This window comes from Oncorhynchus tshawytscha, linkage group LG17 (assembly GCF_018296145.1).
Source record: "Oncorhynchus tshawytscha isolate Ot180627B linkage group LG17, Otsh_v2.0, whole genome shotgun sequence".
Lineage (NCBI taxonomy): Eukaryota > Metazoa > Chordata > Actinopteri > Salmoniformes > Salmonidae > Oncorhynchus > Oncorhynchus tshawytscha.
Window position 1 is genome coordinate 21310940 of NC_056445.1, and position 25663 is coordinate 21336602.

The window sequence follows — 25663 nt, forward strand, 5'->3', positions numbered from 1 at the left end:
TCACAAACCAACACTCAACCCCAAGCAGTAAGCTAACCAACAGAATATGCTTAAGTCCTCAGCAAGATCCAAAGTAAAAAATCTTGTGATTGTAATGAACACAAGGGGAGACAGAGAGCTGGTTTCAAGCGCAGCAGGTTGTAACGGCATTCTTCCTCCTCTTCCGAGGAGGAGTAGCGAGAAGGAACGGAGGACCAAAGCGCAGCGTGGTAAGTGTTCATGATGATTTATTCAAAACGACCTGAACACTGAAATACAAAACAATAAATGATGTGAACAAAACGAAAACCGAAACAGTACCGTGTGGTCCATACTAAATAAAGACAAAACAATGGAAATAAAGGTCAGATTCGTGACACAAATGTTTATTGCAAAGAACAACAGGAGGAAGCAGAAGATCATACACAGGGTAAAAGGAGTGTGGGTAAAAGGAGTGTGGGGGGTGGGGACCAAAAAAAAAAAGAAACCAGCACTCTGAAAGACGTGTCACAAATCAAACAATACCTCACAGTGATGGGTTGCAAAGAACTGAACTAAATAGTGTGTGATAATGACATACAGGTGAGTGAACAGGTGATTAGGATTCAGGTGATTGGGATCTGGAGAGTGAGCTGCGTTCAGGGGATCTAGATGTTTGAGAGTGTGAGCTGGAAAGTGAGCTGTGTTCAGGGGATCTAGATGTTTGAGAGTGTGAGCTGGAAAGTGAGCTGCGTTCATGGGATCTAGATGTTTGAGAGTATGAGCTGGAGAGTGAGCTGCGTTCAGGGGATCTAGATGTTTGAGAGTGTGAGCTGGAAAGTGAGCTGTGTTCAGGGGATCTAGATGTTTGAGAGTGTGAGCTGGAAAGTGAGCTGCGTTCATGGGATCTACGTGTTTGATGGTGTGAGTTGGAAGCATATGTTACAGTGATATCAATTTAAAAAATGAAACTTGGCCATGAACAGGATCCTTTTCACTTACTAATACACTGGAGCCTTCAGTGGCCTCTCATTTAAACTGCACAGGATCATGCTGGTGGCCATCTGGTGGAGAATACAAGTGAAGAGAACATAGTGATGAATACTCATTTGAAGCTCTGAACCCCTGAGTTCTTAGATAGCTCAACAGGTTAGTGCTAGAGATCAAGCCAACTCCAACGCAGGTTTGAATGCTGTTAGATCACCGCCAAGTCAAAAAAACACTCAGACATTTTTCCAGCCAAAAATAGGAGTCACAAAAAGGAAGCCAAGCTCTGTAGACGAAGGATCCAACAGGTGGACTGTAGTGTAATAACACACAATTACACATAGCTGTTGTGGTGATGGTGTCATTCTGAAGTATCTTAATGTGTGAAAGACAGTCATTTCAACCAAAATTTTACTGACAGTAGTTTTGTTGTTGTTGACAATTTACATTTGCTTGACCAGCCTCTTTCAGATAGCAGTTTATTATGTAGAATGCACATGCTGCTTTGGTCTTTGAACAAGGAATCACACATAAGCTTTATTTATGTTTGGCCCTGGTTTGTGAACCTGTTTTAGGGATTCTTCAGGTGGAGTTTGATGCCCCCCTGTGAATTAAATGCATTTAAATAAAAATGTACAATTTAGCAGACGCTCTCATACAGAGTGACTTACAGGAGCAATTAGGGTTTAGTGCCTTGCTCAAGGGTACATCAACCGATTTTGAATTTAGTCAGCTCAGGGATTCAAACCAGAAACCTTTTGGTTACCAACTCACTTAACCACTAGGCTACCTGGTGCCCGTAAAGGGGAAGAGCAGGGTGTGGCAGGTCAGGAGGGCAGAGGAGGCTGGTGGGAGGCGTCATAGGAGGATGGACTAATTGTAATGGCTGGAATGGAATATATGGAACAGTATCAAAACATATGGAAACCACACTTTTGAATGCGTTCCATTAATTCCAATCCAGCCATTACAATGAGCCCATCCTCCTATATGTCCTCCCACCAGCTTCCTCTGGGTCAGGGTGGTTAGTAAAGTAGAGATATGGATGTGGGACTGAGGGTCACCTGGAGGGAAGAGGAGGAACCTATTAACTCTAAGATAACAACACCTAAATAACGCATGTCAGTGCGGTACTGCAATAATAAATACACCTGTTCAACAAAAGATGTAGGTCTGTATTTGTAACACTAGGGGGCATATTTGTGACACAGAATCTCCCACATACTGAATGACCTGACATTTGACCAGAACCGAGGGAGAAGATAACTCCAATATCACTCAAATTTATGGCTGTCATAAACATGGTTTGCCATAATCATATAATCAAGATTAAGCTTCTCCTTCTTCGTTATCAGCATGGGATTAATAAAGCTCTGCAAATTCCATTGAAAACATACAGTTGTGGATATATTCTCTGAAAAGTACCCAATTTGTCTCCTCCGACCCACCTCCAACAGTGACCATCTCATCTCTTCCTCTAAGCAGGGGGAGACTATAAAGCAACCCACATCCCACCAGGAAATAACATTATAATAGAATATCCAGTTAACATGATATACAGAGACCTGTCTGTATTTAAAGGTACAGAAATCACAGTTCCTCTCAGAGTATCTCCTTCCTTCTTGACTCCTCTTCAGTTAAGCAGAGCTCTAATCAGCTGCCATATAGTGTAGTGATACCTGTAGGTCAGGAGTCATCATCACCCAACCTTCAACCCCCAACATTATTATATACCTCTTATCAGTAGGTGGCCTGGTTTAGGACCAGCTACATCTGTCTGTACTTGTCCTTCAGTCTCAGTCTCTCGGTCTCTCCACTGGCACGGCTGCTGCTGGGACCTACATACACCACAGACAGAAACACACACCACCATGGGTTGCTGTAACAAGCTGTGTGGGCTAAAGGCTGGAATTGGGGCTGGAATTGCGGTGGCCGTACTAGGTATAATCCTTATCCCCGTGGGGAACAATATCATCCGTGAGACTGTTACAAAGGTGAGTGTCAGCTGGCTAGAGCTGTAACCATTGTGGATTTCTAAAAGGTCCATTTCGGGAAAAGGGGTTTGCTGCTAGCGAGAAACGGACATGAGAGTAGATTTCTGAATAGTAAGTGAAAGAAACATCTTCATTTGTTCAATCTCTTACATTGCTATGTCCCAGGTCATATTTTCCAAATGCATCTAAAATGTTGACAGCCACTTTGGTCATAACTTAAATAAATGAGTGCTGCTTTACTTAAAACCAGGGCACTGTGTAGAAAGTGTTGCTGTCTGTCTGGTGAATGCAGGAATCGGTCATCGAGCCTGGAACCACAGCCTGGGACAACTGGGTGTCTGCAGATGCACCTGTCTACAGACAGTTCTGGCTCTTTGATGTGCAGAACCCACAGGACGTGGTGGAGAATGGGTCAAAGCCCAAATTGGTGGAGAAAGGGCCCTACACATACAAGTAGGTCCCTACTCACTCAGATGCCTCTAAAAGATCAACAAAATGATGTATATAAGATGATAGGGGATTTCAATGCTGTATCAAGGAAGAAAAACTATGGTGTTCATCACTTTGTATTCTAAATAGAATTGGATGACTTTGAATGATAAATTGCTCTTTAATATCTACAATTAATATAGATGAAGAGAAAACACCTATAGTTTAATAAATCTAATCTAGAATCCAATTTAATATGATATAATGTACGAGAGATGAAAAGTCACTGGGTGAGAAAGCAGGAAACGAAAGGGTGGGTGACACTCTTTCGTGTGTCTCGCTCTAACCATCAGGACGCGGTACCTGCCCAAAGAGAACATCACGGCCAACCCAGAGGACTACACCATCTCCTTCCTGCTCCCTGCGGGGGCCATATTTGAGCCCTCCATGTCTGTGGGGTCTGAGGAGGACAGTGTCACCTCCCTCAACCTAGCTGTGGCTGTAAGTGGGTGACAGCTCATACCTTGTGAAGGCTCTCTACCTGTCTGAGTGGATGTTGTGTATTCCACCTCTGGCAGAGGTTACATTGTCTGGAGTAGAGAAAAAGGACAATAAGGAGAGCTGGGGTTGAAGTGAACCAGGTGTCTGGATTATATGAGCACAACATAAGTTATGGGGCCCTAGCTTTCACTGTTTTTACAAACCACCATTTATTTAGTTGTGAGTCTGGCTGTGGTGGTCTCACAACATTCCAGTGTTATTGTGAATGTTTGGTTTGAAGTGAACATGTACAGTGCCTTCACAAATTATTCAGACCCCTTGACTTTTTCCACATTTTGTTACTTTTGTTACTTTACTTTGTTACATATTATTCTAATATGGATTCAATCGTTTTCCCCTCATCAATCTACACACAATACCCCATAATGACAAAGCAAAAACAGGCTTTTAGAAATTGAAATATCACATTTACATGCACTACCGTTCAAAAGTTTGGGGTCACTTTGATATGTCTTTGTTTTTGAAAGGAATTTTTTTTTTTTTGTCCATTAAAATAACATCAAATTGATCAGAAATTTGATGGTTAATGTTGTAAATGACTATTGTAGCTGGAAACAGCAGATTTTTTAAATGAAATTTCTACACAGGCATACAGAGGCCCATTATCAGCAACCATCACTTCTGTTCCAATGGCACGTTGTGTTAGCTAATCCAAGTTGATCATTTTTTAAAACATGTATCCAATTGGTAGTTACAGTCTTGTCTCATTGCTGCAACTCCCGTACGGACTCAGGAGAGGCGAAGGTCAAGAGCCATGCATCCTCCGAAACACAACCCAACCAAGCCGCACTGCTTCTTGACACAATGCACATCCAACCCGGAAGCCAGCCGCACCAATGTGTAGGAGGAAACAACATGGTCAGCATGCACTGCACCCGGCCTGCCACAGGAGTCGCTAGTGCGCGATGAGACAAGGATATCCCTGCCAGCTAAACCCTCCCTAACCCGGACGACGCTGGGCTGATTGTGTGCCGCCCCATGGGCCTCCCGGTCACAGCCGGCTGCGACAGAGCCTGGGCTCTAACCCAGAATCTCTGGTGGCACAGCTGGCACTGCAATGCCGTGCCTTAGATCACTGCGCCACCCGGGAGGCCCAAGTTGATCATTTTCAAAGGCTAATTGATCATTAGAAAACCCTTTTGCAAATATGTTACCACAGCAGAAAACTGTTGTCCTGATTAAAGAAGCAATACAACTGGCCTTCTTTAGACTAGTTGAGTATCTGGAGCATCAACATTTGTGGGTTCGATTATAGGCTCAAAATGGCCAGAAATAAAAACCTTTCTTCTGAAACTCGTCAGTTTATTCTTGTTCTGAGAAATGAAGGCTATGCCATGCGATAAATTGCCAAGAAACTGAAGATTTCGTACAACGCTGTGTACTGCTCCCTTCACAGAACAGCGCAAACTGGCTCTAACCAGAATAGAAAGAGGAGTGGGAGGCCCCAGTGCACAACTGAGCAAGAGGGACAAGTACATTAGAGTGTCTAGTTTGAGGAACAGATGCCTCACAAGTCCTCAACTGGCAGCTTCCTTAAATAGTACCCACAAAACACCAGTCTCTACGTCAACAGTGAAGAGGCCACTCCGGGATGCTGGACTTGATTGGGGGAGTGTGGCAGAGATGGTTGTTTTTCTACAAAGTCTCATCCCCACAGAGGAACTCTAGAGCTCTGTCAGAGTGACCATCGAAAATCTCTGTCAGAGTGACCATCGAAAATCTCTGTCAGAGTGACCATCGAAAATCTCTGTCAGAGTGACCATCGGAGAAAAAAAGGATGATCAATGGAAACATGATAGACCTGAGCTCAGTTTCGAGTCTCAGCAAAGGGTCTGAATACTTATGTAAATAATGTATTTCTGTTTTTTTATATGCAATACATTTGCAAATTAAAACCTGTTTTTGCTTTGTCATTATGAGGTATCGTGTGTAGATTGCTGAGGATTTTCTTTATTTAACCCATTTTAGAATAAGGCTGTAACCTAACAAAATGTGGAAAAAGTCAAGTGGTCTGACTCCTTTCCCGGAGGCACTGTAGATAACAAATTGTGACTTTTGTATCCTATATGTTCAAGGATCTATAAGGTTAGAGGCAATGAATACAACCGGGTTGTAGGACACAGCCCTCTCTCGCACGTCACCTTATCAGTCATAAAACGTTGCTGTTGTAATCTTCTAGCTATGAGCCAGGGAAGCAGTAATATGCAGGTGTGCTGACATTATGTAATGTACTCGTTTTGAATAATGGAAATGCAAATTCCTTTTTCTTCTCCTTCCTTTCAGGGTGGGTACAAGTTGTTTCCCCCATGGGTACTGGAAGCTGCAATAAAGTTAAACAATGTCTCCCTCTTCCAGCGAAGGACAGTGAGGGAAATACTCTGGGGTTACAAAGACCCCATTCTGAAAGGGACACTGGGCCTCTTTTTTCCTGTAAGCTCACCAGCATATCAGTTTCAACACCTTCCCTATATAGAATAATACAAATCCTTTATTTTCATACACCTTCCCTATATAGAATAATACAAATCCTTTATTTTCATACACCTTCCCTATATAGAATAATATAAATCCTTTATTTTCATACACCGTCCCTATATAGAATAATACAAATCCTTCATTTTCATACACCGTCCCTATATAGAATAATACAAATCCTTTATTTTCATACACCGTCCCTATATAGAATAATACAAATCCTTTATTTTCATACACCGTCCCTATATAGAATAATACAAATCCTTCATTTTCATACACCTTCCCTATATAGAATAATACAAATCCTTTATTTTCATACACCTTCCCTAATATAGAATAATACAAATCCTTTATTTTCATACACCTTCCCTATATAGAATAATACAAATCCTTTATTTTCATACACCGTCCCTATATAGAATAATACAAATCCTTCATTTTCATACACCTTCCCTATATAGAATAATACAAATCCTTTATTTTCATACACCGTCCCTATATAGAATAATACAAATCCTTTATTTTCATACACCGTCCCTATATAGAATAATACAAATCCTTTATTTCATTTTATATGTACATTATTTTAAAAAGTTACCAATTTAGATAATTTATGTAGACATTCACTGAAAATGTAAGAATAACTTAATGAAACGTAATGTTGTGTAGCTACCTAACTGTACTATGGTGTGATGTGCTCTCTCCTCAGTACAACGGCACCTATGATGGGCCATACAGTGTCTTCACAGGCAAGGATGACATCTCTAAAGTGTCTATCATTGACAGCTGGCAGGGGGAAAAGTGAGTCTATCTTGAGCCTCCACACACTGAAGTTGATGGAGAGTTGTTGTGAGGGTTGAATCCAAATAGTGCAATGAGTACACACTAACCTTCCCCCCATATCATAACAGGGACCCATGATGTAATTCCGTAATTACTGTTTTTCTGTTACCGGATGTAAATCCACTTCACCTACTGTAATATCAATAAACAAAATAAAAAATAATTATACCGTAATTCTGTTAGAAAAATTTGCATCTGCACAGTTCTAGTAAATTGTTCAAAGTAGTCCTTGTGCATTGAGTTTGTTATTAAACTTTGAAATCAATGCTTTTTGTTTGGCGTACATTTTAAAGTGAAACATCTGAGTCTGTTACCGTTGGGTCCATATTGTCAGTTCAGTCTAATGACATCATGGATTTACAGCATCATCTGTAGAATTCTCCTTGCAAACCACGTAAAACCACAGGTCTTTGGTGATTGTAGGCAGGCGCGGACTGGCTATCTGGTATTTTGGGCAAATGCCAGATGGGCTGGTCCATTTGTAGCCCAGTGGGCTTGTCTAACTAGTTTTTTTGTTGCCCCAAATAATTATCTGGCTAATAATGGGGGCCTCAAAGAAACAAAATAGGCCTGTGTGGGGACCTCAAGGGGAAAAAAATTGGCCGGTGTGTTTGAAATGCCAGGGCCAATTTATTGTCGCAGTCCGCCCCTGAATGTAGGTCGTTTTTGTCTGGGTCCTATTACCCAATAACTGATGGTTTCACTGATGAGTCCATTTCTCTCTAATAGGAAGGTGTCTTTCTGGAACAACACATACTGCGACATGATCAACGGCACAGGTACAGTCACCCAAACACCCAGGCAGCAGACAACTTGCATTGCATCCCTGTCTTGTTGAATGACATTTTACTCTATCATCACACAACCAAAACATTTCAAATGTGTAAGAAATGAATTAAGAACACTGTAGAATCGTTACTAAGTCATCTTATACTCCCATGGTTAATATATTCAATTCTATGTTCTTTACCATTGTTCTGACTATTTTCATCAGATGGCTCGTCATTCTCTCCCTTCCTGGACAAGAAGAAGCCTCTGTACTTCTTCTCCCCTGACATCAGCAGGTGGAGTGATCTGTTCTTCATTTACCTATTGGGGTGGATAGTAATGTTCAGATCTCATGTAGACTGTGGTGTTGTGGTAAACAAAGACAAGTGGAGATGATAACTGATTTAGGTTTTGCAGTGGCCCCAATTTCTATCAGCTTTAATCCTGTTCACTGCCGTCATACAGCCAATAGAAATGTACTACTTGTTTATCATACCCCTTAAAGTCTGGAAGGAACTCTTCACTATGTCCATTGGCCTAATATTCACAGACACTATAGTCAGATCTGGGGCCATATGCAAATGAGCATTTCAGAGTTGTGCTGATCTAGGATCCCCCCTCCATGCAATCTTATTCATTCATCTAAAAGGCTGAACTGATCCTCAATCAGCACTCCTACTCTGAGAAGCTTTATACATACATTAGGGCCCCTGATCTTTTATTCCCATCCTCACTTTTGAGGATGCCTTTCTAATCATGACCACAAGAGGTCAGGCCCCAGCAAAAACAAAGAGCCTTGTCTCCTAAAAGCACTGTTCTTCAATGTCTTCAGGTCTGTGTCAGCTGAGTATGAGAGGAGCCTGGACCTGAAGGGGATAGAGGTGTACCGGTTCAAACTGCCCCCGCTCACCCTAGCCTCCCCTGCAGTCAACCCAGACAACCACTGCTTCTGCACGGACTACGTGGTCACTAAGAACTGCACATTGGCCGGAGTCCTGGACATCAGCTCCTCTCGTGGTGAGGGACACGGGCAACAGTCACTAACTGGTTCCTGCACTGCTGGACATCAGCAGATAAAAATCATATTATGATCTAATGATCTATTAGCACAGTATGAATGGCACAGAAGTCTAATAAATTCATATTTTGTCATGTTAGCAGACGCTCTTATCCAGAGAGACTTACAGGAGCAATAAAGGGTTAATAGCAACTAGCATTTACTGCAGTTCCATCGGACTACAAGCAGGTCCCAGAGTTTTTCCTGGTCAGGGAAAATTGTGGGTTCTACACAGACTTGTTGCATCCTCGACAACTACTGTGATTATTATTATTTGACCATGCTGGTCATTTATGAACATTTGAACATCTTGGCCATGTTCTGTTATAATCTCCACCCGGCACAGCCAGAAGAGGACTGGCCACCCCTCAGAGCCTGGTTCCTCTCTTGGTTTCTTCCTAGGTTTTGGTCTTTCTAGGGAGTTTTTCCTAGCCACCGTGCTTCTACACCTGCCTTGCTTGCTGTTTGGGGTTTTAGGCTGGGTTTCTGTACAGCACTTTGAGATATCAGCTGTAAGAAGGGCTATAAAAATACATTTGATTTGATACTGTTTGCATGTATTGTGTACAGTAACAGGTGATCAACGTGTCCATCTTTGATATTCTCAACCAGGACAACCAGTCTACATCTCCCTGCCTCACTTCCTGCATGGTAGTCCATACCTGGTTGAAGATGTGGAGGGCCTTGGTCCTAGTGAGGAGCATCACGCAACGTTCCTGGATGTGGAACCGGTGAGAGCCCTGCGTCCATTCACCTTTCACCTCTGACCTCTAGGATATGTCAAAGGACCTTCCCAACTATGCAGTCATCTGTGAATACGCTCCCCAAAAAGTCTTAACACACATCTTGTGCTGTTCTCTCAATAAGCGACATCCTTTTGCTCTCGCATCTATTTAGATTTTGACAGCTCATGATTGTCTGTTGCTGGCGTGTACTGTACAGTAGGCCTAACTGCTGTGGGAATACATGTGTTTGTTGTTTGTTTCTGTCAGACAACAGGGTTCAGTCTGAGGTTCGCTAAGAGACTGCAGGTGAACATGATGTACGGCCCGTCCAAGATCATCACGTAGGTTTAATATCTTGGTCTATTATTTTCCCGTACTTTAGTATTGTATGTACAGCCACTCATCCAAGGATATCTCTCTCTCATTACATATTCTCCAGGGTGTTAAAGAAAGTGAAGGACTACACCATACTCCCTATAGTTTGGCTAAACGAGGTAAGTCATTTAAGCTGTACTTTAAAAATATATATATATATATTTCATCTTTATTTAACCAGTAGGCTAGTTGAGAACAAGTTCTCATTTGCAACTGCGACCTGGCCAAGATAAAGCATAGCAATTCGACACATGCAACAACACAGAGTTACACATGGAATAAACAAAACATAGTCAATAATACAGTAGAACAAAATAAAACAAAAAGTCTATATACAGTGAGTGCAAATGAGGTAAGATAAGGGAGTTAAGGCAATGAATAGGCCATGGTGGCGAAGTAATTACAGTATAGCAATTAAACACTGGAATGGTAGATGTGCAGAAGATGAATGTGCAAGTAGAGATACTGGGGTGAAAAGGAGCAAGATAAATAAATACATACAGTATGGGGATGAGGTAGGTAGATAGATGGGCTGTTTACAGATGGGCTATGTACATGTGCAGTGATCTGTGAGCTGCTCTGACAGCTGGTGCTTAACGCTGGTGAGGGAGATGTGAGTCTTACTGCTGCCAGGTCTTACTTCTAAAGCTTTAACTTGCCTTTGTTATTGCATATTTCCAAAGTATTTCCTGAGTATATAACCTCTCGTTTCTGTACATGCTATACCTCAACGACTGTCTGTTTCTACAGACGGCATCCCTGGATGACGAGACAGCGGACAGGTTTAAGAAGGAGCTGTTATCTCGTGTTGACATGCTGGAGACGGTGCAGTTCACGCTGATAGGCTTAGGGTCAGCAGCCTTGGTACTCTGCACAGTGGCACATTGTTTGGTAAGCAGAAACAACAACAAGCTTGTGTGAGAGGGACAATGCTGCTGTGCAACAGAGGAACAGCGGGGGTACAAGGACATCAGTGTGCTGTAACTTGTCACTTTTAATATCACGCACGTTCTTAATTTCAGTGTTATTTACGATGGGAACATTCTTGCTCTTTTACATAGCGAGGATATATTGTAGACATTGTGTGAGTTAGAAAGTACTTTTTTTGTACAAATTCTTATAAATTGTTCTTTCATGTTGTTGTAATTTGATTTGCACACACCTCCCTGCTAGATTTTGGTCAGGGATCTTGAAAGCTAGAATATAAAGCAGGTTGAAATTGCTATGACATTAATGTAGTGAACATTCATGACTCCAATAAAAAGAAATCAAGCTGATTCAAATGTATTCAACTTAATCTCGGCTCACACTGAAGTTGAGCCATGAATATCAATGGAGGCAGGAACGGGGAGGAAGTGAAGTTATTTTATGATACCCTGCTTCTCAAGGGGTCTTAAGTAGGGTTATGACACGGCATGAGTCTTGCAAAACTGGCCCACGTCCCCATGGGAAGTAACCAGCTTAGGTTCTCTCATTGCTGGAACAAACCGCTCTATTGTACATTTGAAGCCAATTTATTTAGTTTCCCTTTCACCTCATGTGGCCCGTAAATCAAAGTGAGAGTGAAAACACCCCCATACGGATGATTATTCTGTGGTTTCTGCATGGCACTCGGGTTTGTTTGGTGAGAAAGCACTGTTTTTGCCCTGCAGGAAACCTCTCTTACTTTTAGGGGGTTTTAAATGACCATTTGCCAATTCCCGGGGCTCTTTGATACTTCTGTCTACTCTAGAGAGTACAGTAACAGTGGAAAGTGAGATTGAAGGAGACATCTCTCGCCTTCTCTGCACCAGTTCACTCTGTAAGGAAGCCATTTTCTTTCTAAGCCATATTTTCTAAGATGTGTGACTGTTTGTAAATTAATATTAAATACCGAGTATAAATCTACAAATGGACACTAACCAATATTCAATGCTAGTTCTAACAACAGCTACTGATATCTTCATTGAAATATTCTGAAGGAAAGTAGGCCAATTTGTAAAATGTTTAAACTTGTGGGTACCTAATAAATCACATTGTAAGTCTAGTCAGCTATCACTTGGAGTCATTACATTGTTTCCCAGAATTCTTACCCGTTTTCCATATCCACCCCATTTGCATGGGCAGCTTCTTCCTACCCATAATTCCTCAGAAGTGACCCCTGACCTTTTTCTCAGTATTAATGCCGTGTTCACGTGCTAGTCGGAACTAGGAAACTTACATTTTCGACTTGCTAAATGGTTGTAGTTATTATACACGTGCCGCGTTCAACCAGTTAGCAAGATGGACATTTCAGAGCTCCGACTAGCACATGAACATGGCAAATATTTAGCCAATAGAACAGTAATGTGATTGTTTTCAGTCATCATACAATTTCATATGTGGAGGCTTCTGTGGGGAGGACGGCTTATAATAATGGCTGGAATGGAGTCAATGAAATGGCATCAGACACATGGAAACCATGTGTTTGATGTATTTGATACCATTCCACCTATTCTGCACTAGCCATTAGCACAAGACTGTTCTCCCCAATTAAGGTGCCACCAACCTCATATGAATTTCATACATTCAATAAATCAATGTAATTCCTAAGCGTGACTGTAAACAGTGAAAGTGTATCACATCTGAAGAGATAAGTGAAATATGGGGACTTCCTGCTCCTTGGAATGATCCTGCTGTTCCTCTCCTGTCAGATTCCTCTCTGACTACTTACAACCTAAATGTAGGAAATTCAAAGTAGTTTCTAAATGCATTTATTCAGGCTGTCATTACATTAATAAATAGAAATACACCACTTTTATGACAACATGGAAATGACATTGAACATTCACCATGGCGACACTTCTTTGTTAAAAGTTTGAATCGATCTCAAAACTTAAACGAGTCATCAGTCTAGAGATTTATGTTATTTTGTCAAAATGAAAATAGTATCTCTACGATTTGCAGATACGCTCGAGAATATCTGATGAAATATGTTAAATTATATACACTAGGGTCACATTCCAAAGCGCAGATCCACAAAAACTGGACACAATGACATAAGTTATAATGATGAAAATATAGAATGAAAAACCCTCTGTACATATAACAACCATGAATACATCTACACAGACTATACTTCTGAGACAAACAGGAAAGAGCTATTCACACCATATAAACAGAGTGTACCAATCTGACCATCTCACAAACTGTGAATTAAATGCATTGTTCAAAAATGATTAGAATGATATTCAGGTTAAAAATGGTCATCATGGTTATTTTTGATCGTTCATGTCTGTCTTGCTGTACGTGACATTAAAACTCCGTAAGGAGATGAAATATATCTCATCAAATCATGGATCAAGAAAATGCAAACCCCAAAATCAGGAGTGTACATGTACCTGAATACAAAAGCTAGGATGTGCATCACTGCTATACTCCATCAGTATAAAACCAATCCAGCGATGTATTGTAAATAGCCACAAAGTTTAGATGGATTTTATATACATGAACATGCTTATGTGCTGACAACACAGCATCATACACTATCAAAGAGATCATGGAGAGATGCTTGTGCAGTATGGCACAATGTCCCATACCATTTAAGAACATAAATGTTCCAAGTAACGTGAATAAATACAGGAAAGAAGACAGAATGTAAGGATGCTGTGACCTAACATTTTACATGACCTTTGACCTATTCAACGTGATGTTTAGAAAATGACTGAGAAAGGATTGTGAACATTTCGGGTTCACTGTTATAAATTGTGCAGAATTCCTCCCAACAAAGGTTCTTTGCTCACACAGCGCTTTGTGTTCTAGTGTAACGGTACTGTCCATATGGGTGGCAGCTGAGCTGGAGGTGTACTTTGGCCTAGCCACTATGTTTTCATTTCCAAGGCTGGAATATTTTTATTGGGACCACTTACTATGGACAATATGCCCTTTGTATAGACAGTGCTGTCATTTTATCTGGTGTTAGGAGGGATAGAGTTCCTCCATAGAGACAAAGCTACAATGTGAACATAGAAACGGGTCATACAATGATGGATTTGTTTTGATCTCGATGATAACCCTGTCGTTTTGTCAAATGTGAAACTGTAATAGGTGATAGTTGTAAACAGTGTTCATGTGGAGGAATATGATATGAATATGAGTCAAGGTTCAGTTGCAGAGCAGAGTGTAAACAGCTAGGGTGCTCGCTATAAAACATCCCTCTTGGATATGCAATGATAATACGCCAATGATTTCCCTACTCAAATCACAATCTTCACCATCTGTAACCCCAGGTTTGTTCTCCTTGGACCAGACATCCATTCATATTAAGCCATTACATACTGCCTGATAAAGTTCCCCATTCTGTAAATGTCTATACTGCAATATACTACATTACTGCTATCAGACCATTGCCTACTGTATAGCGTGACTACAGTATACATGTGTGGCAAGTATTATCATACAACTACGTGAGCAACAGTGAATGCAGTAAGTCATCCTGTGTATGTAGCCTATGACACCTGAACCCGATGCCTAAATCCACACATCTCTATGTGTCCTGATCCAGGGTCAGGATTTACACCTCTGTCTAAATGGCGAGTGTGACAGGGTGTGAGGTGTGTATGTATATCACAGTAATCTGGTCAGCGTACCTCATGCATATAAGACTACAGACAGCCCCAGGCAGGGTGAGTCCCACTTCCTCCTTGTAAACCTATAGTAGCTAGAGCTGGGGAAGCGTTCAGTTCAGGTCCATTGCCTCTGGGCAGGGCGGGAGCTCGGGGGTTGTGTGTGTGTGGCCAGGTGTGTGTGTTCATGTATACCCCCCTCTCCACAGCCCTGTTAACCTCTTGTATCCCCCAGTCAGACATCATCAGGCAGTTCCAGGTGGTTTCTGCGGTTGCGGCTCTTCCTGAGGTCTAGCAGGGGCTTGAGCTTGGCCATGTCTCCCCGGAGAGGAGGCCCTCCCCTCGGCCCCTTCTGCTGCCTGGCCCCTTGCAAGCTCTGGAGCTGCTTCCTCTCCTTACAGTACTGCTGTACGGCCAGGCTCTCTGCAGGGCTGAAGGCTGAGAGCAGGGCCTTGGGGTGCAGGGTGCTGGCCCAGGCCCAGGGAGACTGCTGTTTGTCCGTCAGCACTGACACCATGGCCTCACTCAGGACACGCAGGCGGAGCTTGGCCACGGTGCGCTTGAAGGTGTTCTCCGTGGCCAGGCAATAGTACAGGCCCTGGTCTGACAGCTGGACGGAGCGGATGAGCAGGCCGTGGTCAGTGGCGACCACACGGTCACCCAGCTTCACCTGGAAGGGATGAAAGAGAGGTGTCAGTAGAATGGTCTTAATTGTCCTATAGCATAACACATCATCCCACAGCATGATCTGTAGTCAAGTAAATCAAGCAAAGATAACTCAACTTGAAGTGGCACTCCAGTCTCCTTTTCACTTCATTTAACACTGGATTTACTTAACGTAAGGCACATCTCAATAGGTGGTCCTGGTATGTCATGACATAGCACAAGGAAGGGGGAGGGCTTTCCTCTTTTATTCTCTATTGTTCCTCAAGCAAGGGGGGAGGCCCATGACATTGTGACTTCCCATCAGCCATTAATGTCCTAATGTTTGCAGTTGTGTCTAAAAAACACAATTTTGCTGAAAACAAACATTTTTTTACCCTCTAGTGTGTCCTTTACTGTATGAATACTGGGGATATCGCTTTTCAACTGTAAAAGGTCAAAAATCACTGGAGGACGTCTTTAAACAGTTCACCTGGAATACTCATTCTCATAGAATCTCTGATATAAGTATTATTCATGAGCTACAAACAATGAAATCTGTAAAAGATGTGAATCCTTATAAGAGCAGGTTCTCTTTGCACAGCCCCGTATCATTTCTCATGGCCTGATGGACAGCAAGAAGTCTCAGAGGGTGTCAGTAATGTGAAATATTTCCCCCGTTGAGAATAGACTCATATTAGTTAGGTCCCATATCACATGTGATCTACACTACTCATTATCTTGTTACACAGCCAATAAATACTTTACAACGTCATCCCCAAGGCATGACATGATAGTGGTCTGATATTACTTCAAACACATCGTCACAATCTAAGGATTGTGTTCAAATGCTTTGTTCTAGTTCCAACTAGATCAAGGCATTCGACACAATTATTCGACACAATCATTCGATTGTAAAGACGTGTTTGATAATGTAATCGACCACCAACAGCCTTTGCACTCAGTCTGTCCCGTGTGTTACAGACTGAGGAAAAACGATACCCCCTCAAGCCTCCTTCACGTCATGGGATTCCATAGTTGCTTAAAAAGTCATTGATTTGCAAGAAACTGGAGTCGGAATTGAGCCAATTGAGCCAGCTCTGACGTTGAACCCATAGAATGAATCATTCCATTTCTGTGGTTCAACCCAGCTTCTCAATTAACTTTGACTCGCGAAGTTGTTGTCTGACCTCTTTCCTCCTGTCATTGTCTCTGTGGATGAGCCAGCGGACGGAGGCCTGAGGGGACTTAGGAAGACACTCTAGGAAGGTGGTGTTGTTCTTCACTCCATACTGGGTCATCTCCACAGCGTTCCTGTACGCTGAAAGAAGAGCGTTTCACACACATCAACTCACTGAGACATAAACCATACAGTTGTATGAAGTAGGTCCCAAGAGTCAGGGTCAAAAGTTGACCTGAGGGTTAGTGACACCTGCAGTACAACCAAACCCTCCCAGTCACTAGGGGGTGAATCCTAACTTCCACTGAAGTCTAATTTTCACGTAGTCTCCCATTGGCTTCAATGTACTAAAGAAATTTGAAGTTAAGATTATCCCCCAAGTATGCTTGTTTGTCAGATTGCATCCAACACTGAGATGCACTTCATATCTGTATAGTAGAACAAGCTTGGTTGACCTGGTCTTTAACTGACAGCATTGTCATCTGATGTGTCCCAGCCAACTAGCTCATCCCCATGCTGGATGGATGACAGGGAATAGACTAATTAGCACCAGTGACCATATGGTTTAGTCCCATGGCATATGTTCATTTACACAGACTAATACTGGAATGTAGCACTATGGGGACCGTAGCGCCTCCTGTTGTTAGACAGCTTGCCGACAGCTGATTGAGTGAATCATCTCTGTATAGTCTGTTTGCTTACTCACACACACACACACACACACACACACACACACACACACACACACACACACACACACACACACACACACACACACACACACACACACACACACACACAGTCTCAAGGGGACAATACAGTAAAACACTATGCACCTGCTGCTGAACCACGAAAGGGCCTGAACTCAAATGACCCATAAACCAACAGAATCTATGTTAGACCCTTTTAGAGTAAAATGAGTACAGCTGGGATAGACCAGCCACAGAGCAAATGAGTCGAAGAAATCAGATAAATGTATTAGCATACCAATGCCCTCTGTTGGCCAATTCAACAGAGCTGTGGGTTTCTCAGGCATTTGGTGCACGTTGGCTGGATGTTGTCATACCTTTCAGGTTGAATCCTCTGCACTGAGTCAGTGGGTTGCCATGGATGATGTCCTGTCTTCTGCTCCTTCTGTGTAGAAACCATAATCATCCATAAATATTTCCAATGCCACAATACAGTCCCGTATATATATGTTATGTACTGTGAAATGGCATAAACGTTGAATCCTGTCAAATATATTGTATATCTAGTTTAATGGCCTACACAAACTAGCTGGAGAATACATACATTTCACAAAGCCCAGTAGCTTAGAAACACGGTTGTACCAACCCTCCAGCCCATTATGAAAATCTCTAAAATCCCATAATATCAACAGTGAGGAAGGACCACTGAGCCAGACACAGCGGTGTGAGGAACATTTGACAATGTTATTCCACTGTATGGTTCAGTCGCTTCCCATCCAACAGCTACAGGGAGAGAGAGCTTAAACAGCAGGCACATTTCCAGCAGGTTTTCTGAGGAGTAAAGGGGCAGAGCCTCTGTTCCCTAACCAAGCTAAACTTGAACTGCGGTTGACTGCAATGGCAGCTGAACAGCCGGTGAGGAGGGAAACCAGAGGGGGGACTGTTCAAAGTGGAACAGTATCACTCACTGCTACAGCTGTGTTATGGCTATGGTTGGATCAATTCAATAATACATGGTGTATACCAAACATTATGAACGCCTTCCTAATATTGAGCTGGATGAGCTGGATGTCCTTTGGGTGGTGGACCATTCTTGTAAGAACCGACGCTGATGATGAGAAGCAGGTACGGAGAGTGAACGTTTAATCAAGTACAGACGAGGAGCAGGACAGGAACAGCGTCAGAAAAGGGGGAACAAAACGACATGACGACAATAATGCTGAAGCAGGGAACAACCTGGGAACAGACAGATATAGGGGATGAAATGAAAGCAGATGATTGAGTCCAGGTGAGTCCAATGAATCACTGATGCATGCAATGAGGGAAAGGAGTGTGTAGTGCTGGGCAGCCTGGCGCCCTCGAGCGCCAGAGAGGGAGAGTGGGAGCAGGCTTGACAATTATTTATACACACAGGAAACTGTTGAGCGTGAAAACCCCATTTGTGTTGACGCTTTTGTCACAAACCGGTGCTCCTGACACTTACTACCATACCCCGTTCAAAGGCACTTAATTATGTTGTCTTGCACATTCACCCTCTGAATCGCACACATACACAATCCACGTCTCAATTGCCTCAAGGCTTAAATATCCTTCTTGAACCTGTCTCCTCCCCTTCATCTACACTGATTGAAGTGGATTTAACAAGTGACATCAATAATGGATCATAGCTTTCACCTGGATTCACCAGGTCAGTCGGTATGGATGTTTTCTATAGTGTATGTTATCATAATGACCTGCAGATATATTGTATAACCAGCCTAATACATTGCCTTATGCCAGTGGAATAACCTAGCTATGTAATTACAGTAACATTAGTGTATCGTTAAGCTCAAACCTTTTGGTATTTTGGGGAAAACCAAACAAACAACTAAGAGCTGTATAATGACTCATTCCCCATGAATAACACCTAAGCTATGTGAAGTGTTGCCCTATACTGTAACAACCTGGGTCCTCAGCACCAATGTTTTACGAGTAAAAGCAGACTGCACCATAGAGTGGAATAACACTGTAAAATGTTAATTGTGCCGCTCGGTTTGCTTCAGAGCGCTCCTTTCTCACAGCTGGTATTGTACTGTCTGATGTTGACCCAGGGTCTGTAGTACCGTACCTCTTGCCAGTGGGGTAGAAGCGGGAGCAGCTCAGGCCGTCCCAGGCACAGTAGGGGTCTCTGGCCAGGCAGCAGTCGGCGCAGGCTGAGCCGTAGGCATGGCAACGGTGCAGAGACACTTGGGACACGCCGTGCTCTGAACTTACGTACAGCTGTTGCTGCAAGGCAAAACAGTTCAAATGTCAACCACACTGTTTGTTTTAATAAGTGGAAGCGTGACTTAACTAAGTTAAGATCACAGACAATTATGGCTTATTATCTGGCTTTCCGGCTGAGTCACAATTTTAATGCAGAAAATAAACTATTGCACTAGGCAATAGCAATGAGCTAATCAGAAGCATTTTGAAACAATATTGAGATACATTAAGCACTGCTTGCAAATACTTACTTTTTTGGAAGATATTCTCAAGTTTGTCACTGGAGCTTGGTTCTGGGAAGAGAGAAACATGCCACCATGTCAATAATATTATGTAACAAATGTTGTGACCCTATCTCATAAAAGTAATGGACCATAATAACATTCTTATCTTATCATATTACATAAGACTGTAGGTGTGTTTGAGCTAGTCCTTGTTGCACACCGTGAATCTTAGGAAATTCATTTGGTCCTTTACATTCTGTGGAGGGATCTTTTAATCAACGCTCTCACTCGTTCATCACACACTCAGGTTATCTTGCATCCTATTGAATACCATGTAACCTTCCACCGCGCGGCACTAGTAGGAACACAATGTGAGATCTCCATGACACAACAAACCACACTAGTGGGAGATTGGGAGACCGGTGTAGTCCAGGTGCAGAGAGAGATTAGCTTGGTTGGGCCTTGATCACATGGATGACTTGCTTTGTTTATCAGGCTGAGATAAAACAGAGCGTGTGAGGGTTGGTATGGGTGACTGGCATCGCCCTCTAATGTCAGTATGCTTCCCATCAGTCTTGTGTGGTGGTCTAGTGGCCGGGTCATCACTCTCCTGAATGCCCCTCCCTTAGGAGTACAGTCTGCAACCCCTTGTGAAGAAGCCAAGAGCTCCTATTCTGTCTGCCTTTGATGTCTGTCTGTCTGTGTTTGAGAGAGAGAATTCAAACCTTAAACACTTCCAGCTCTTCCAGTATCAAATCCTGGTCCAGGGAGCGGTTTGTGGGGAGAGCGATGACCTTTTGCACTGTCCCTTTGTCTGAGGACACACACACACACACACACACACACACACACACACACACACACACACATTTTGATTAGATTCTTTAGACAAAAGACTTGACAATTGAAATACATTTAAAAACATGAACATGTAGTGTGTGTGTGCATCTATCGGTTCCATATACATGTCAGAGAATGGAGACAGTTCGCGAGCAGAGGGAGGAGAGTTACAGCAAGATCTCCTGGAAATCCCTGAAAAAAAACTCTCCACATCCCTGAAACAAAGCCTCCACCTCTCCGCCCTGCAGTCTGACATTACTGGCATGTGTTCAGGAATCTTGGAGGATTGGAAGGCTGATAAACATAAACAGCTGTGAGTGAGAGAAAGGAGAGAGGCTCCCTGGGATGCAAGACGTACAGCCAGCTCCACACTCCCCTCTGTGTTGCTCAGACCTTTCCTCTTCCTCTTCCTCCTCTTCCTCCACCCAGTGGGCTGCTTCGCCCTCCTAAACGTCTGTTTGTCTCTGTTGCAGCTCATTATAGTGCAGTTATTGTTCTATTCACTGAAGAGTGAGACAGACTACTTATCTTGAGTTCATATCCCCTCTGTAATCATTTGCCTATGAAATGCCTGTGTTATGGCATTAGAGAGCAGAGATAGATTATTACAAAATAGAATATAATGGAATTAAGTGGGTTATGTATAATGAGGGCATTGTGGTGGCGCCACCCCCTGGTGACAGAGAGAACAGGTCATTTAGGCTGTCATGCTGGGGCCTGGAGATCTGTTAGCATCCGTAGCCAACATGGATGCTCCATCATGGACGATGTCACACTCTTTACAAAGCATCCCACTCATATAACCCACCGCATTAGGCAGAGCTCTTTAAAGTGTAACTCTGATGGTTATTGAACACAAGTGGCGAGACGAGGAATATGAGAATGTTAGTCTGAAGGAGAGATCCTGAACAGGCATCCTGAACAGCTACTTAGGTGCTGATGTAGGCGATGTACAGGCCCTGTGCTGCTCCCAGCCTGTGGTGTGTGTATGTTGTGTGGTGGGACTGGGTGCTAGTTGTCTCTAACAGATCAATAAGGATGTATCGTTCAGTACAAACCTGTGCCCAGGAAGAGGACCTGGTAGTGCCCGTCTGCGGCGGTCACCTGGTCCACAGCGATGGAGGTGTACTTGTAGTCAGCTTGCGTTCTGACCACCAGGGGCCTCCTGCCCACGGGGTAGATAGAATTGAACATGACCGGGTGGTTCCTGACAAACGTCACCACGTCATCAGGGAACTCCTTGGTGCTCTGAATGTGAGGGGTGAAGGCTCCGCCTGGACACTGGAAGGAGGGAGGCAAGGGGGGAAGGAGAGAGCAAGAGAGAGAGAGAGATTTGTTATAGAGGTGAATACATCCCTACTACTCAGCTCTGTGACAAAGATACATTAAGGAAAAGCCTACCCCTGACCCTGAACTCTGCTGTCCTCATCCTCATTGCATAGTGTTTCTCTGACATGGTTTCCTCAACCACATTGATAGACACAGTAGATACACAGTAGATACTGTGTAGGAGAACAACAAGGAACTATACATTTGCATTGGAGCTCTTGTCTTATTTTGAGTTCAATACAGATATAAGATCCTAAACTCACTGTTCCAGGCCGGGGGTAGGGGATCCGTCCCTGGTACGCCACCCACTGAAAGTTCGGCCCATCCCTATGCGCGAACGGCCCGTTGAAGACTGTCAAGATGTCTGCCATGTTGTAGACACACACGGCCGAGCCCTTAAACACTGAGCTGTGGGAAACGACACACACACATTCTGGCGGTCAGTGTGATGTGAACTGACATCCCAGAAGCCCCCAGATCCACCCAGTTAAAACATCACAGTCCTTTAAACCCTGCTGTTCATAGGATATCCAAGCCATCAAATCCAGGTGAAGCTTACTGCCACCCCACTCCGCTCTACCCAACTTGCCCCTCTTCCCCCATTCTTGCTCCATTCCCAGAAGGTTATGAGGATATGATGTGGTTTGGACCGGAACCTAAAAACCACATGACCATCAGTAATACAGAGAGAGCCTTTGTTCAGCGAGCGAAACAGAGGAGAAAGTCTGAAGGAGCAAGAGGAAGAAACACATTGTGCTGATAGGAATGACAATGTTGCCTGCAGACCTGGAGACTACAGACTGTGTTGGCTATAGAGAGAGAGAGAGAGAGATATGAATGACAACATTGCATAGAGACTACAGACTGTGTTGGCTATAGAGAGAGAGAGAGAGAGATATGAATGACAACATTGCATAGAGACTACAGACTGTGTTGGCTATAGAGAGAGAGAGAGAGAGAGATATGAATGACAACATTGCATAGAGACTACAGACTGTGTTGGCTATAGAGAGATAGAGAGAGAGATATGAATGACAACATTGCATAGAGACTACAGACTGTGTTGGCTATAGAGAGAGAGAGAGAGAGATATGAATGACAACATTGCATAGAGACTACAGACTGTGTTGGCTAGAGAGAGAGAGAGAGAGATATGAATGACAACATTGCATAGAGACTACAGACTGTGTTGGCTATAGAGAGAGAGAGAGAGAGATATGAATGACAACATTGCATAGAGACTACAGACTGTGTTGGCTATAGAGAGAGAGAGAGAGAGAGAGAGATATGAATGACAACATTGCATAGAGACTACAGACTGTGTTGGCTATAGAGAGATAGAGAGAGAAATGAATGACAACATTGCATAGAGACTACAGACTGTGTTGGCTATAGAGAGAGAGAGAGAGAGAGATATGAATGACAACATTGCATAGAGACTACAGACTGTGTTGGCTATAGAGAGATAGAGAGAGAGATATGAATGACAACATTGCATAGAGACTACAGACTGTGTTGGCTATAGAGAGAGAGAGAGAGAGATGAATGACAACATTGCATAGAGACTACAGACTGTGTTGGCTATAGAGAGATAGAGAGAGAGATATGAATGACAACATTGCATAGAGACTACAGACTGTGTTGGCTATAGAGAGATAGAGAGAGAGATATGAATGACAATATTGCCTGCAGACATAGAGACTACAGACTGTGTTGGCTATAGAGAGAGAGAGAGAGAGATATGAATGACAACATTGCATAGAGACTACAGACTGTGTTGGCTATAGAGAGATAGAGAGAGAGATATGAATGACAACATTGCATAGAGACTACAGACTGTGTTGGCTATAGAGAGAGAGAGAGAGAGATATGAATGACAACATTGCATAGAGACTACAGACTGTGTTGGCTATAGAGAGAGAGAGAGAGAGAGATATGAATGACAACATTGCATAGAGACTACAGACTGTGTTGGCTATAGAGAGATAGAGAGAGAGATATGAATGACAACATTGCATAGAGACTACAGACTGTGTTGGCTATAGAGAGAGAGAGAGAGAGATATGAATGACAACATTGCATAGAGACTACAGACTGTGTTGGCTATAGAGAGAGAGAGAGAGAGATATGAATGACAACATTGCATAGAGACTACAGACTGTGTTGGCTATAGAGAGATAGAGAGAGAGATATGAATGACAATGTTGCATAGAGACTACAGACTGTGTTGGCTATAGAGAGAGAGAGAGAGAGATATGAATGACAACATTGCATAGAGACTACAGACTGTGTTGGCTATAGAGAGAGAGAGAGAGAGATATGAATGACAACATTGCATAGAGACTACAGACTGTGTTGGCTATAGAGAGAGAGAGAGAGAGAGAGATATGAATGACAACATTGCATAGAGACTACAGACTGTGTTGGCTATAGAGAGAGAGAGAGAGAGATATGAATGACAACATTGCATAGAGACTACAGACTGTGTTGGCTATAGAGAGATAGAGAGAGAGATATGAATGACAACATTGCATAGAGACTACAGACTGTGTTGGCTATAGAGAGAGAGAGAGAGAGATATGAATGACAACATTGCATAGAGACTACAGACTGTGTTGGCTATAGAGAGAGAGAGAGAGAGAGATATGAATGACAACATTGCATAGAGACTACAGACTGTGTTGGCTATAGAGAGAGAGAGAGAGAGATGAATGACAACATTGCATAGAGACTACAGACTGTGTTGGCTATAGAGAGATAGAGAGAGAGATATGAATGACAACATTGCATAGAGACTACAGACTGTGTTGGCTATAGAGAGAGAGAGAGAGAGATATGAATGACAACATTGCATAGAGACTACAGACTGTGTTGGCTATAGAGAGAGAGATATGAATGACAACATTGCATAGAGACTACAGACTGTGTTGGCTATAGAGAGAGAGAGAGAGAGATATGAATGACAACATTGCATAGAGACTACAGACTGTGTTGGCTATAGAGAGAGAGAGAGAGATATGAATGACAACATTGCATAGAGACTACAGACTGTGTTGGCTATAGAGAGAGAGAGAGAGAGATATGAATGACAACATTGCATAGAGACTACAGACTGTGTTGGCTATAGAGAGAGAGAGAGAGATATGAATGACAACATTGCATAGAGACTACAGACTGTGTTGGCTATAGAGAGAGAGAGAGAGAGATATGAATGACAACATTGCATAGAGACTACAGACTGTGTTGGCTATAGAGAGAGAGAGAGAGAGATATGAATGACAACATTGCATGGAGACTACAGACTGTGTTGGCTATAGAGAGATAGAGAGAGAGAGAGATATGAATGACAACATTGCATAGAGACTACAGACTGTGTTGGCTATAGAGAGAGAGAGAGAGAGATATGAATGACAACATTGCATAGAGACTACAGACTGTGTTGGCTATAGAGAGAGAGAGAGAGAGAGATATGAATGACAACATTGCATAGAGACTACAGACTGTGTTGGCTATAGAGAGAGAGAGAGAGAGAGATATGAATGACAACATTGCATAGAGACTACAGACTGTGTTGGCTATAGAGAGATAGAGAGAGAGATATGAATGACAACATTGCATAGAGACTACAGACTGTGTTGGCTATAGAGAGATAGAGAGAGAGATATGAATGACAACATTGCATAGAGACTACAGACTGTGTTGGCTATAGAGAGATAGAGAGAGAGATATGAATGACAACATTGCATAGAGACTACAGACT

General features: G+C 42.8%; 2 protein-coding genes across 2 annotated transcripts in view; one reads left to right on the forward strand and one right to left on the reverse strand.

Annotated features, from left to right (window-relative positions):
- The first annotated feature begins 2678 nt into the window (after positions 1 to 2678).
- LOC112264581 (platelet glycoprotein 4-like) lies at positions 2679 to 12198 on the forward strand. Its single transcript, XM_024441283.2, has 12 exons — positions 2679 to 2939; positions 3232 to 3392; positions 3722 to 3869; positions 6213 to 6359; positions 7114 to 7205; positions 7977 to 8026; positions 8242 to 8311; positions 8848 to 9032; positions 9685 to 9803; positions 10065 to 10138; positions 10237 to 10291; positions 10923 to 12198. Exons 1-12 carry the CDS (start codon positions 2817 to 2819, stop codon positions 11091 to 11093), a joined length of 1395 nt encoding a protein of 464 aa, XP_024297051.1. The 5' UTR covers positions 2679 to 2816; the 3' UTR covers positions 11094 to 12198.
- Positions 12199 to 12888: 690 nt separating this feature from the next.
- Positions 12889 to 25663, reverse strand: part of LOC112238750 (semaphorin-3C) — a 49560-nt gene continuing 36785 nt past the window's right edge. Inside the window, exons 11-18 of the mRNA XM_042300406.1 lie at positions 22167 to 22311; positions 21633 to 21855; positions 20460 to 20548; positions 19762 to 19803; positions 19374 to 19531; positions 17644 to 17711; positions 16588 to 16718; positions 12889 to 15425 (exon numbers count right to left, since the gene is read on the reverse strand). Coding sequence (XP_042156340.1) covers positions 14991 to 15425; positions 16588 to 16718; positions 17644 to 17711; positions 19374 to 19531; positions 19762 to 19803; positions 20460 to 20548; positions 21633 to 21855; positions 22167 to 22311 — 1291 coding nt within the window. The 3' untranslated portion in view covers positions 12889 to 14990. The remainder of the gene's footprint in view (positions 15426 to 16587; positions 16719 to 17643; positions 17712 to 19373; positions 19532 to 19761; positions 19804 to 20459; positions 20549 to 21632; positions 21856 to 22166; positions 22312 to 25663) is intronic.

Bases quoted from the DNA above. Each gene is read 5' to 3' on its own strand.
- LOC112264581 (XM_024441283.2), top strand. From the start codon at position 2,817: ATGGGTTGCTGTAACAAGCTGTGTGGGCTAAAGGCTGGAATTGGGGCT. The intron at 2,940-3,231 runs GTGAGTGTCAGC...TGGTGAATGCAG, and splicing joins TCCGTGAGACTGTTACAAAG to GAATCGGTCATCGAGCCTGG. The intron at 10,292-10,922 runs GTAAGTCATTTA...CTGTTTCTACAG, and splicing joins CTATAGTTTGGCTAAACGAG to ACGGCATCCCTGGATGACGA.